Here is a 13,735-nt window from a genome sequence, read left to right as displayed (position 1 = left end):
ATAGTGTAATACACACTATATTTAAACAACATTAATAAAAACCGAATGATTGGTAAGAAAACATTAATTTTAAACCCTGAAAATTTTACAGCAATCAACGCTTAAGTATCGACGACAGTATTTATTAATTAAACTTTGTATATTTGTACCTTAATAAGATATGAATGAACTATTTGGTAAATAAAACAAAACAGTATGAAGTATGAACTGGAGTTAAAGTCCTTAGTAATTTAAACTATACACACTTTTAATGTAATTGTAAGATAGTGTAATTGTAAGTACTGGTGGTAGAGCTTTGTGCAAGCTCGTCTGGGTAGGTACCACCCACTAATCAGATATTCTACCGCAAAACAGCAATACTTGATTGTTGTGTTCCGGTTTGAAGGATGAGTGAGCCAGTGTAATTACAGGCACAAGGGGCATAACATCTTAGTTCCCAAGGTTGGTGGCGCATTGGTGATGTAAGCGATGTTTAACATTTTTTACAATGCCAATGTCTATGGGCGTTGGTGACTTACCATCAGGTGGCCCATATGCTCGTCCGCCTTCCTATTCTATATTAAAAAAAATATGCAATAATAAGTAAAAACATAGGGCTGGTATTAAAAATGTCGTACTTACCAAAAGCAACAAGTCCATTTCCATTGGTGTCGAAGAGTTGGAATGCTGTTTTGTAGAGGGCGTCCGGTACGCACAGCAAGCCCTCGAAGGCCTGGAACTCCGAGAACGATATGTAGCCATCCTTGTCCATATCGACGATGCCCGCGATGAGCTTAACCGATTCCTTGTTGTAGTCATCTGAATATAATATTAATAATATTCACCTTAAATTAGCTTTCAGTTGTAATAACCCAATTTGAAAGTCCTCTTTATTTACTGCCATGAATAATTTTGATACTTAGCAACGGTAAAGATAATTTTGATACTTGGTATAGTACCCGCATTAGTTTTAATTATTATTCAGAAGAATGTAGCGCTCAAGTAAGTTATTCATGTTTCTCCTGTTGGAATTTCAGACACGGTATTCAATTTCAACTAGTGAGTGCACACACATGTGCGCTATATGTTATGTGAGCAACTGGATGTGATTGATAATTCACAATTAACTACAAAAAAATGTAATCAATTCTTTTAATGGCTTTCATTTGTTTCATTCATTTCGCCAATATCATGTGGGATGGAAAAGATAAGAGTATAGAATCAAAATGTTTTTTTTAAGATCAATCAAAAATCTTGTGCTATTCAGTTCTGTCTAATTAACAAAGTGATTCCTCAATAAATAAACTGCTTTACCTTCACCGAACAATCCAAGGAACTTTCTGACGAAATCTTCGCTCGTGATATGTTTTTCGCCATTTTTCTCTACAGTGGCATACTTCGAGAAGATTTCGTAAAGTCTGTCTGTGTCGGCTCGTTTCAAATAACCAGCCCCCTGAAAGATAAACTTAGTTACAACAGACGAAACACAGGTTGTTGATAAAAATAAATCTTCGATCGAGGTTTTTGCACTGATTGCAAACATTATCATTAAGAATAATAAACTTGAAAAAGTACATTAAATATAAAAGGGTTGTGTCGCAATATATACATATGAGAATTATCATGTTTTATAAAATTAAATACCTTACTATAAACGTTGTTTAGCGAACGCTGTGTGCTTTTATAGAATTTCAAATCAATAATGTCGGAAAGAGCGAAATCAGTGTTTATTTAAACACCTTTATAAGTAAGGCCATATTATCCACAATAATAGATTTAATAAATGTGTGTATTTTATTATATAAAGATGCGATAAGTGTAGAGAAGCGTAAAAAAGAATGTATGTTTTTTTTAATTTTTAATGTTTAGTATTGAGTATAGTTCCATTTAGATTTTGTATATATATTTGTTTATGTTGTCTTGTGGTCTCCACAGATGCTGTCCGTGCTTTTATATATCTTCCTAAAGGTATATAATTTGGTAGTTTTATATGCCTGCATGATTTAATTTCCCTGCAGTTTCACAATCAAAATTCTTAATTTTGTCTAAATCTAATTTTGTGTCAGTTTTCATGTACAATTTTTCACTAGACAAACAAACAGTCGCTGCTACCGAAAGATTATTTGTCAAGTGCATGGCATACGCCACGTGTTAAACTTATCAATAATCAACTAATCTGGTAGTTCTCGGTAATCAAAGGCTTTAATAATAGATTAGCATTTTTATGTATTCTGTTATATTTACACGAGCGTTAAACGTTACTGTTCCGCCCTCGTGGGTGAAGATGTTAAATAGTACATAACCTTTCTCAATAAATAGGCTAATTAACGTAACAAGATATTTTCGCATCCGACTGGTCGATCCTGTGATTAGCGCGTTCAAACAAAACGCAAACAAAAATCTTTAGATTTTTATAATAATGTATATATTACAAAATATTATCTTCCATTATATCCATTCGAATACGGCTACGGTCACGTTTTTCTAGAAAAATCGATTTGGCTTTTACGAACAAACAAACATTTGGATAATCTATATTATGAACCAGTAGTGCTATTCTATGAGAACTCACTTCATTACACTTTTTATTATTATTTGACTTATGGTGACATACTATTTTGATACGTGTATTCACGAAATGTTATAATTATTATGGTCAATATCGCTTATCACTCTCTGCTACTTAAGACCGTTTTGAGCGGCGACTTTCATATTTGTTCTTGCAGAATAGCCTAGTATTAGCTTTACGCTCATTAATCTCACTCAATGTGGTAATCCTGTTACGATTCAAGAAGTGGAGCCTTTTGAATTAATACTTTTTTATTTACAGTATTATCGCCATATAAAACTTCACACTATTTACAATAAAATAGTATTGTTCTTTAATGTGTATTATATAATCGCAGCGTGTCTGACGCGAATTCAGTACTTAACAGTGAACTGTCATTGAACTGAAAGCCTATATATTGCTCCGAAAAATTAAGTACAATAGATTTTATTAATACCTACGACTTATCCTGTATTTGCTGTTTGAGATTTGAACATACTGTGCAAGTTAAAGAGATATACAGTATATTATAACAGACCGCTAAGACACCGAATGTTCAATAATATAATATAATCGAAGGTCGCGGTTCAAATACGAACAAAAACTGTTCGTTAAGAGGTTAACAAAGGTTAGGATATTTTCCTAAAAAACACTGATATAAAACATTATTTTCGCTCTTTCTTTCATTATTGACTTGACATACTAAAGAAAGAGACACAGCATTTTAAGTAAGTCCGTGATTTCGCTCTTTCTGGGCGCCAATTCTACTAACAAATTGTCACTTTATCGCAATCGAATCGAAGCGTGATCGTTGCCGTTTTTTCCGTTTTAATATTCTTTAATTAAATTATCGACTAATGCCATAAAACTTAACAATTACGTTTTATTTTTGACATAATGGTATATGTTTTTTTCTTTTTTATATACACTGGCCGCCAAAAAAATCGACCCACCCGTATTTTTTTACTTACAAAGTTGTTATCTTAACTATGCGACGACCTAGGTGGATTGTGGTGGTAGGGCTTTGTGCAAGCTCGTCTGGGTAGGTACCACCCACTCATCAGATATTCTACCGCAAAACAGCAATACTTGATATTGTTGTGTTCCGGTTTGAAGGGTGAGTGAGCCAGTGTAATTACAGGCACAAGGGACATAAAATCTTAGTTCCCAAGGTTGGTGGCGCATTGGATATGTAAGCGATGGTTGACATTTCTTACAATGCCAATGTCTAAGAGCGTTGGTGACCACTTACCATCAGGTGGCCCATATGCTCGTCCACCTTCCTATTCTATAAAAAAAAAAAAAAAAATTGTTTTACTTGGATGGGACATACATTTAACATTTTATTACCCACTTGATATTGATTTGGAGGAGTTGTAAGTGTTATTGAGGATATTTGGAATATTTTTAAAGCATTGATAAGAAAACGTTACTTTGTGCACAAAGTGCATGGTTAGTTTATTTCCAGTTCTTAACGCGGAGTCATCTCGGTTCGATGTTTATTATTGATTATGTGTATGAAACTTTGTTGAAACAATAATTTTAATAAGTTTAAACATAAAAAATGGATACTACTGAAGCAGAAGCTGCTCAAGTCGTAGCTCTTATTCATGAGGGGTTAAGTCAGCGAAATGTGGCTAGAACACTAAAATTACGTCGTTCAGCGGTGCGAAGAGTGTACAAACGCTACTTGGAGACTGGGGAGTATCGCCGGAGACCAGGATCTGGCAGGGGGCGTGTCACTAACCCGACCGATGACCGTTTTATTGGTTTGACGTCTTTAAGAAACCGACATCTTTCGGCTGTTGACGTTCAAGGTAGACTCCGAAAAAGTCGTGGAGTGTCTGTGAGTGAAAATACTGCAAGAAGAAGACTTCGAGAGCAAAACTTAACCCCTCACAAGCCAGCAACAGGACCAAAACTCACAGCATCCCATCGACAAGCAAGAATACAATTTGCTAGGCAGCACGTCGATTGGACACTGGACCAATGGGAGACAGTATTGTTCAGTGATGAAAGCCGAATGTCTCTAGTAGGCTCTGATGGACGACGTAACGTCATGCGAAGGCCAGGAGAACGCTACTCTCAGTGTTGCATTCGAGAAACAGTCCGATTTGGTGGAGGCTCTACAATGTTTTGGGGAGGTATTTCTTTGACGGGACGCACAGAGCTGGTTTTTTTCCGTAATCGTGCTGTTAATGCTGAAACTTACATAACGGACATTCTGGAGCCTCATGTGATGCCTTACGCTGGATATATTGGGGATAATTTCCAACTTATGCACGACAACGCACGACCTCACGTCGCTAGAATTGTTAAAGACTATCTCAGGGAAGTCGAAATTCCAGTTATGCAGTGGCCAGCCAATAGTCCGGACTTAAACCCGATAGAGCACCTCTGGGACCAGCTAAAACGTACGGTTCGAGCACGAAATCTAATTCCAGAAACCCTGAATCAACTGGAAGCTGCCCTAACTGAAAAATGGCAACGGACCCCACAGGAAGACATTAAAAAGCTAATCAGGTCACTTAATAGGCGTATGCAGGCAGTGATTAGGTCAAGAGGAGGAAACACTCCCACACATTAAAGTAAGATTTAGGCACCCAAATTTAAAAACAAACGGCATAATCGTTTTGTACACAAAAAAATAAAATTGCGTAAAATTTTGTGTTTTCGTGTTTTGTCACATATTTACCTAAAAACCTATTTTTTGCGCACTATTTCTGTTTTTGTACAATCCTACAATTGCATTTTTTCATTATCAATCTTAAAAATATAAATATGTGGTAGTTTAAAACCATACGATAGCTTTTTTACAAAAAATGTAGGTGGGTCGATTTTTTTGGAGGCCAGTGTATAATAGGTAGTGTGTAAAGGCGGACGAGCATATGGGCCATCTGATGGTAAGTGGTCACCAACACCCATAGACATTGCGGCACCAACCTTGGTGCTCGCCGGTGTCCAAGGCGCCGAGTGCGCCCCGAACATCGGAATACCCACTACCACCAGCGGTACCCTTTCCGTCTTAACGTGGAGCGTCACGGGATCGCTCTCACATACCGTGACGCTCTGACGGTTGGAATCATCTGTACTAGACAGTCAAGTCAAGTGTATTTTCTGACTGATCTGCTCTTGTTTGTTAATTTCAGCGATGTAATTCAAAGATGACCTCTTAACATTAGATTTTCCTTATATAAAACTAGTTAATCGATTGAATAATCATAGTTATATAAAATAGTTATTAAAGTATTGTTCCAATATACAAATAGTTGTGTCCGTACATTAATTTAAGGAGCGATTATAACATAATAAGCACAATCGATAAGGAGGTTTAATTATACTAATTATGAAGGTAAACGTAGAAGTTTAACCGTGTTTGTTTTATCTGTGGACACGATTAAATGATGAAAGTAAGATTTTACCGATAGTTTGAAATATTAGTCTTAACTTATCATTATTATATTAATATTTCTAATTATAACTATGATTTATAAAACCTGACAATCTTATTTTCATTTCAGAACTAGCTAAAGTAACAATTATTATTAAACAAAAGGGCGGATATCAGTAATCCAAATAAATTATTCTAATTAACCGATGATCTTGGGTTTAAACCCGGGTTCACTGAATTTTCATGTGCTTAGTTTGTGTTTATAACTCATCTCGTGCTTGACGGTGAAGGAAACCATCATGAGGAAACCTGCATGTGACTGATTTCATTGAAATTCTGCCACGTGTATTCCATCAAACCGCATTGGAGCAGCGTGTTGGAATAAGCTCCAAACCTTCTCCTCAAAAGGGAGAGGAGGCCTTAGCCCAGCAGTGGGACATTAATAGGCTGTTACTGATTAGCTACAAATATAAAAAATAATTTAAAAATCTTTTGCACGCTAAATAAATACATTTTTATATTCACGCAAGAAACATACTATGTTCTTACACTTTTAAAATAGTATGAACGATAAGTATAAACAAATGATGAATTAAAAATAGCTACCGTGTAAATCATCATCGCGAGGAATGTTGGCAAGAAAGCTAGCAGCAGTTCCCCTTTGAATCACAATACCAATTATCTAATCGAAAAATCAACAGACTTTAAGTCTTCATGTACTTACGACTTGGATTATTTATTTATTTCTTTATAATGACTTTCCAAATAAAATTATAAAATCCAAATAAATATCATAATAAACTTATTAAAAATCTGATGTACACTTTCAAATAAGGATGGTACAAGATTAATTCGAACGTTATCACCGATGCGACAAGTAGATTCTGCTTTAGCGAACCGGAAATAAAACTCAAGGGTAACTATTTCCCTCAAACGATATTACGAATTCAACTATATACAATAATTAAATTTAATCCACGCGATTGTATTTTATAATGTCTAATTATATTTTTTATCTGGTATTTTTAAGGGGCTTTTATAGGCCCATATGTCGGCCACATCGTTACACGCTAAATTAATCAAAAAAGGCTCAAAAACTAACACTAATTCATTTTGAGTGAATCAAACAAATTCATATTTAATTGCCGAAATACTCGAAGGTTTAATAAGTGTAATTGTAAATACTTAATTTATTGAATAGGAATATCGATGTTTTTTTTAAATAATGACAACAGTCATTTAATTTATATACATATTTTATAATAATAATAATAATACCCTCGGACATTATTCACACACGGCCATCTGATCCCAAATTAAGCAGAGCTTGTGCTATGGAAACCAGACAACTGATATACTACATATAATACTTTTCTTTTGTAAAAACATACTTATATAGATAATTACACCCAGACTCAGGACAAACAGACATGTTCATGCACACAAAAGTCTGTCCTGGGTGGGAATCGAACCCACAACCTTCGGCGTGAAAGGCAAGTATCTACCAACCACGCCGACCGGCTCGTCAAAATTTTACTACGCCTTTAAAGGTATCTAGGAATCTAATCTAGTGCGCAATGAATTGTCGAGGAATCGCTGACTCTGATAGTACAATTTATATTAGTTTCGGAGTCAACGGTCCACCACCAGTGTTGCTAACGTAAATAAAAACCCTAGACTTCGATAATACTGCAAAATTATTATTAATTAAAATGCAAATTATTATTATTTAAATTTTAATAATGTATTGGACTTAATGAAATTTAGTTATCGTAATATTACAAGGCATCTTTATAAGAATGACATTGAAGACGTTCTCCTAACCGATTTCGGGCACAGCGGCCATTAAGATTTACTCTTCTTTCGATTCGAAATGCGTTAGACATTACACTTTACAAGTGTGTGTGTAATCTTAAGTGCACTATTTCCATGACTCATAATCCGATATAAGGGATAATCCGATCAGTTTTTATAAGTTCAGGTACAGGACCAACGACAAGGTGCGTTCTGAAACAAGGGAGAGCAACTACCAATTTCCAAACTCCGTGCTTAAAAAATTAAAATTTCTAAGAAATTAAAGAAATAGAGATTACAATTATACTTGGTGGTGTAGTGTGAGAGTTCAAGGTTGTTCACAATGCATGCCAAAATAATTATGCAATATTAAACATGAAGATACAGTAACAAATCGTCAATGTCCAACAGTTAGACAGAGGCCTCGTCGTGTTTTTTTTTTTGTTTTAAATAGGTTGGTTGGTCACCTGATGTTATGACGTCACCGCCACCCATAGACATTGGCGGTGTAAGAAATATTAATCATTTCTTACATCGCCATTGCATCACCAATTTCGGGAACTAAGATGTTATGTCTCTTGTGCCTGTAGTAACACTGGCTCACTCACCCTTAAACCAGAACGCAACAATACTAAGTATTCCTGATTAATGGTGGAATATCTGATGAGTGGCTGGTACATACCCAGGCGGGCTTACACAAAACCCTACCACCAAGAAACTTCTTAAGCTTTGCAGTTTAATCCACTACTGCCAATGTTCAGCCTCTTAATACATGCATGTGACAGAATTTATCCAACATAATTATATAGGTTTCCTCGAGTTTTCCTTTGCAAAGTACGAAATAAGCACATGAAACCTCTGGTTTTTGCTGGGATTCGATCCCAAGATCTTTGATTAAGATCAAAGTTTTATCTACTTGGACATTTAAAATCTTCAAGTTCTTTTGTTATGGAAAAAATGTGTAATTTAATTATTTTCACACTGCAAGTTAACAAAAAAGTTAGTCTAGTGTTAGACATGAAAATGCAATATTACTTATTCGTATTGACTTTGCCAACCGTCAGGTCAACTTGGATCAACTTTGTTGAGCACAAACATTCTATTTATAACTATTTTATCATTTCATCTCAGAAATGTATAATACATTTAAAACTTTAAAATATTTGCAATCGTTAGAATAGCTAACCAACCAATTAGCAATTTCCATTCATGCAAAAGATTTTCAATAAAAACTGAAATTCAATCTAGTACGTAACATTGTTTATTGATCCATGGTATAAGATAAAGCAGAAGTGCTACTACGTTCTTCAATGGTAAGAACGACAATCTTAATATTCATATCACCTGACGATAAGTCACGAATACTTATAGATATAAATATTATAATTAATATAATAATATAGACCGTTTCTTACTGTCACTGCATTACTTGACATAGTTATTGCATTGCTAAAAGCTGGAGCTGATTTATTCTTTTAAGCTGGTGATTACAAATATTATCCTTAAAGTATTACGGTTCTTATTGGTATTAACTTACAATTGAATAATACATGTCATTTAAAATAATATCTTTTCATCACATGTAAAGTTTTGTATTGTTTGAAAGCAAAAAATGCTAATTTTCTGAAGAATCAGTTTAAATTTGGAATATTTTTATGTTTCACATTAAATCATGAATTATATAGTAACATTATAATTATTTAGATCAAACTTAACAGCTAGCTTTCAAATATCTGGTTATTCTTAGAGAAAAGACTGCCATGCCATTAAATATTCATATTTGGAAGATTGACAAAAAATAATAATTTAGAATTATGATAAATGTGCCTTATTTAGCTTAAGTAATTTAGTGATAATGAGTAATCAATAAGAAAAATATTAACCACAAATAACTTTATGGGAAATAAAATCATATTAATAAAAAAATACTGAATGTATTTTTTCTTGTTTTATTTGAACAGAAGAATTAAGTGAAGAATTAATAAACTGGATGTACAAACAAATGCCCTCATGGTTATGTTATAATAAAACCTCATTTATCTAATGACATAACTGTTGTGTTTTCAAACTTTCAATTTTTTTTTATTTTGATGAATTGATATTTTTTTTAATTTTAAATGTGTATCATTAGAATGTTCCTTTAAAATTGAATACAGAATAAGTACTAGTATTGATTATTTTTAGATACAAAATTTATCAATAAATAGGAAACATGATAGGTTATCTTTTACAATTGCTTTTAAAGATTATTATTATATAATAACCTGCTGACAATTCTAATACCGGAAAACATTACACTTTAGGGTCACAAGTAGTTATCAGTCTTTTGTATCGAGCATGATATCTATGTGGATCTTTTTAACATTGTTTTAAATATTAAAAAAAAATTGTGCAAACTTTGATTTAAATATAAGCAAATAACTTAAATATTATGTTAGTAAATTAGAATAACATTAAAATATATTATGCCAATTGATAATCACTAACCTAAATCTATTGTCAATATAGTTTTAGTAAATAAGGTCAAAATAATATCAACCATTGCTATAAAAAAAGCGAAATATATGTCATTATACATTTAAAATAGGAATATATAAATGGCATTAAATATACTGCCTACTGATGTATTTCTGTCAATAGATTGAAATTAATATGCTGAAGATCAAACCCAATGAAATGAAGCATATAATTATTTTCCTTGTATGGCACTCACTTTAATTGATCACAAACCACAAAACAGCCACATAAAACTAATATTTTATCCTTTAACATTTGAGATATTGTGTGAATTAGAAAAACAAGTTACCCGATGAGCAGTCATTGTGTTGTGAAGATTCGAATTAGACTGAATTGATGAATATTGGAATAGTTGACGTAACAGATAAGAATATTATTATCTTGTGTGCTTAAGCAATATACATATTCCACATGGTCATAATACTTCCATCATTCAAGAAAGTTGGCATATGGTAAATACGAATAATGAATTAAGTTACCACTTATAGGGGAATATACGATTTGTAAACATTACCGAGTAAGTCGCACATTTTTATTTAAATTTAGAATTTCAATTGAGTTTTTGTTTTTTTTTTAACATTTTTTTGTTAAAGGTCAAAGAGGTTAGTTCTACTGATTATCTAACAAGCTGTCGTAATAAACATTAGTCAAGAATTATTTCACCAAACCTTATCTTTATATTGTTTACTGCTACATAATTAAGCTCGATGTGACAATATTTAGTAACCTAAGAACGCCGCAGATTTGACGTTCCTAAGTATTTCAAGGGCAAAAGCTTCAAGGGCGTTTATACCACAAAAATACCGCATACTGACGACCGATAAGGGGTCAAATGATAACACATCAATTCTAACAAGATATTCTTCTGGAAAATAATAAACTTACCCACCTCTTGACAGCTGGCCTGAGTAATCAAAGAATTTGACAAGAATTTAAACATTACAGTGTTTTTCGGCACTACACAGTTTTTTCCCTTAAATAAAAATACTGTAATTTTTAACTTTAGAGATTTTGTGGAAGGTTCGTAATTACGTCACCAGTCACGATATATAAAATAAATAAGTAAATCTATTTTAGATTTTCACGCACTATGCTCATGATCAACCGCCGGGTTTTGCGTTCCGTTCGCAACTTTATTGTAATTTTGCAGCCTTACCTACTGCTTGACGATAGCAGGGTTGTCAACTTATTAATGGAAAGAAGGCAATTTTAATTTTAATAAAATGGGAAATTGCATATTACACGTCCAAATTCAATAAGTATGTGATGCATATAATGATAATCAATTTATAACGTTATCATTTATTTTTTATTCAAATATAATTAAGGTAAGTATTGAGTTTTTATTTTATTTTAATGTTATAAAATATATATAACATGTAAAATTTTAGAAAATCTTCGTATACCTACTTCTCTGTTGGTTTAAATTATACAATTACAATTAAACAACCTTGTGTTAATTTGTCAACTATTTATAAACAAAAAATACGTTTAGAAACATTAAATAAATAAGTACTTAATTAAAGCGAACACTACTTATATAGGCCTGCCCTTTGTTTTATATAAAGTAGGTAACTAAAATATATATAAATAACTATTTTATTCGAAATGTAAAATAGTTTATCAACATTACTTCGAGCATCGACGTAGCATGTCAACCTTTTTGTATATTATATTACAATGGAAAATAATAAGTGAACTAGGTAATATACATTTTAACGAACTTGTAATTGCTTACGTTAAGTGTACTTTGCTTATATTAAGTGCACATAATTACTTTATATAGGTAATAATATAAATGTTAATTTTAAATTTTATTTCGGTTTACTTGCTTTTTCGCGACATCTAGTGAAAAAACAAAGCCTAATTCAGTTAGCTCTAATTTGAAAAAAGCATCCTTTTTACTTTGTAATTCTTAAGCGTAAAGATAGATGGCGCAATCACCAAATCATAAAATCCCTATCATATAAAAAAGATGAAATGAAGAATAATATGACGCAGTATATTTATTTATTTTTAATCTAATAACATTATTTTTTTAATTAATAACAATCAAATTTGATATTTGTAATAATGATACATTAATTTCACCACTTATATCAAGTGGGGATATAGCTCAGTGGTAGAGCATTCGACTGCAGATCGAGAGGTCCCCGGTTCAAACCCGGGTGTCCCCTAATGATTTCTTTTAAATTTTTTTCTGGTATTTTTTATTGTATATACATTTTTTTGTAAATAGTACTTGTGCATAAATATATTTTGTAACAATTTAATATGAAATTGTTATTGCAAGCTAAGGAAGTATCATGTCAATTTTGTTTCTCTAGTAAATTTCTTTTTTGGTACTTACTTTCTAAATAAATACGAAAACTAAATATATAAACTGTATGTAATACAAAATTTAGTAATGTTGCCAATGTGAATAAGCGTTTTCCTATAAACATAAATAACGTGTCCAAAGCTCTGAAGACTGGCATTCGAATTTCGAATAATAAGTTCGTTAGCGAATTCGGCATGTTGCGGTCGCGAGTAAACAAATGCACGTCACAATTCTGCCGCGGGCTTGCGAAATACGGTGAAAATGTTTCACGGAACGCTCAGTTGCATTTTAAGCCGTATGTACATATATTTAAGTCGAAACTAAATTGTAAACGATTAAACCAATTTATTTCTGTTTATCGGGTTAGCCTTTAGGCATGCCAGCTACATTGTAAATCGTGCATGCATGCGCCATTTTTACTTGCTTTCTAAACGCCTACAATGGGTGTTAATTTTTTAAAGCACGTTTTTTTAACTGCAAATTTGGTCGAATGTAATAATTAATTAAACGTATTACGAATGTAATAATAATATATATTATTATTCCTGAAATATTAAATTTAATAAAATGATTCGATCGTTATTATTAGTTTAATTCAAGATTAATTCCTATTTAGCATTAGGTCATTGCCCTTATTATTTTCATATTTATCAAATGATTCATTACGTATCTATAAATATATCCACACGTGTAGTACACGTGTACTAAGCTAATAACACGTTGCCAAATACGAAGCTGCAACAAAATAACTTCAATGTTGCGTTATAGATATGTACCTTGAATAAATGGTATTTTCTTGAATATTAATTTTAAATAATATCCACGTAATTATGCACATTTATATAGTTTTAATATAGGATGCCCACTAACAACACCTACGTTTGATCTAAGAATACACATTTCAGAGAAAGTATTTCAAAGCAACGCATTTTTTTTAAATTATTAATATATATATTATGTAAATTCTTAACGGCAAAAAGGTTTTAATTGCGTAATAAATTTTTGAGTATCACTCACTCGATTTAATTTTCGAATATCGTTTTGAATATAACCTATCTTGCTAGTCTTGTATTAACGGAGTTAATCAGTAGTGAAGTAAATAAATGGATGTTTCTATTCGCAAAGACATTGTCATATTATCGGTCATAAATACTTTAAATTTTTCCTATATCAGATTATATTTATA

General features: G+C 32.3%; 1 protein-coding gene and 1 non-coding gene across 5 annotated transcripts in view; one reads left to right on the top strand and one right to left on the bottom strand.

The window, feature by feature from the left end:
• The window catches only part of LOC126769123 (calcium-binding mitochondrial carrier protein Aralar1), a 35,499-nt gene extending 24,129 nt beyond the window's left edge, over nt 1–11,370 (bottom strand). The window contains exons 1-3 of one of the 4 annotated variants that reach the window (XM_050487705.1): nt 11,119–11,370; nt 1,294–1,432; nt 622–798 (exon numbers count right to left, since the gene is read on the bottom strand). In XM_050487705.1, coding sequence (XP_050343662.1) covers nt 622–798; nt 1,294–1,432; nt 11,119–11,169 — 367 coding nt within the window. In that variant the 5' untranslated portion in view covers nt 11,170–11,370. Of the gene's footprint in view, nt 1–621; nt 799–1,293; nt 1,433–10,425; nt 10,456–10,518; nt 10,573–11,114 lie in introns of those variants that run through there. The other 3 variants (XM_050487707.1, XM_050487706.1, XM_050487709.1) reach the window with 3 other exon arrangements.
• A 964-nt stretch (nt 11,371–12,334) lies between these two features.
• On the top strand, nt 12,335–12,406 carry Trnac-gca (transfer RNA cysteine (anticodon GCA)). Its single transcript has one exon. It is a non-coding gene; the product is annotated as a tRNA-Cys (tRNA).
• The last annotated feature ends 1,329 nt before the right edge of the window (nt 12,407–13,735 follow it).

The sequence above is a fragment of the Nymphalis io genome, chromosome 6 (genome assembly GCF_905147045.1).
Source record: "Nymphalis io chromosome 6, ilAglIoxx1.1, whole genome shotgun sequence".
Taxonomy (NCBI): Eukaryota; Metazoa; Arthropoda; class Insecta; order Lepidoptera; family Nymphalidae; genus Nymphalis; species Nymphalis io.
Note: the sequence above shows the minus strand (reverse complement) of the source record. Positions and strands in the feature narration are given on the sequence as shown.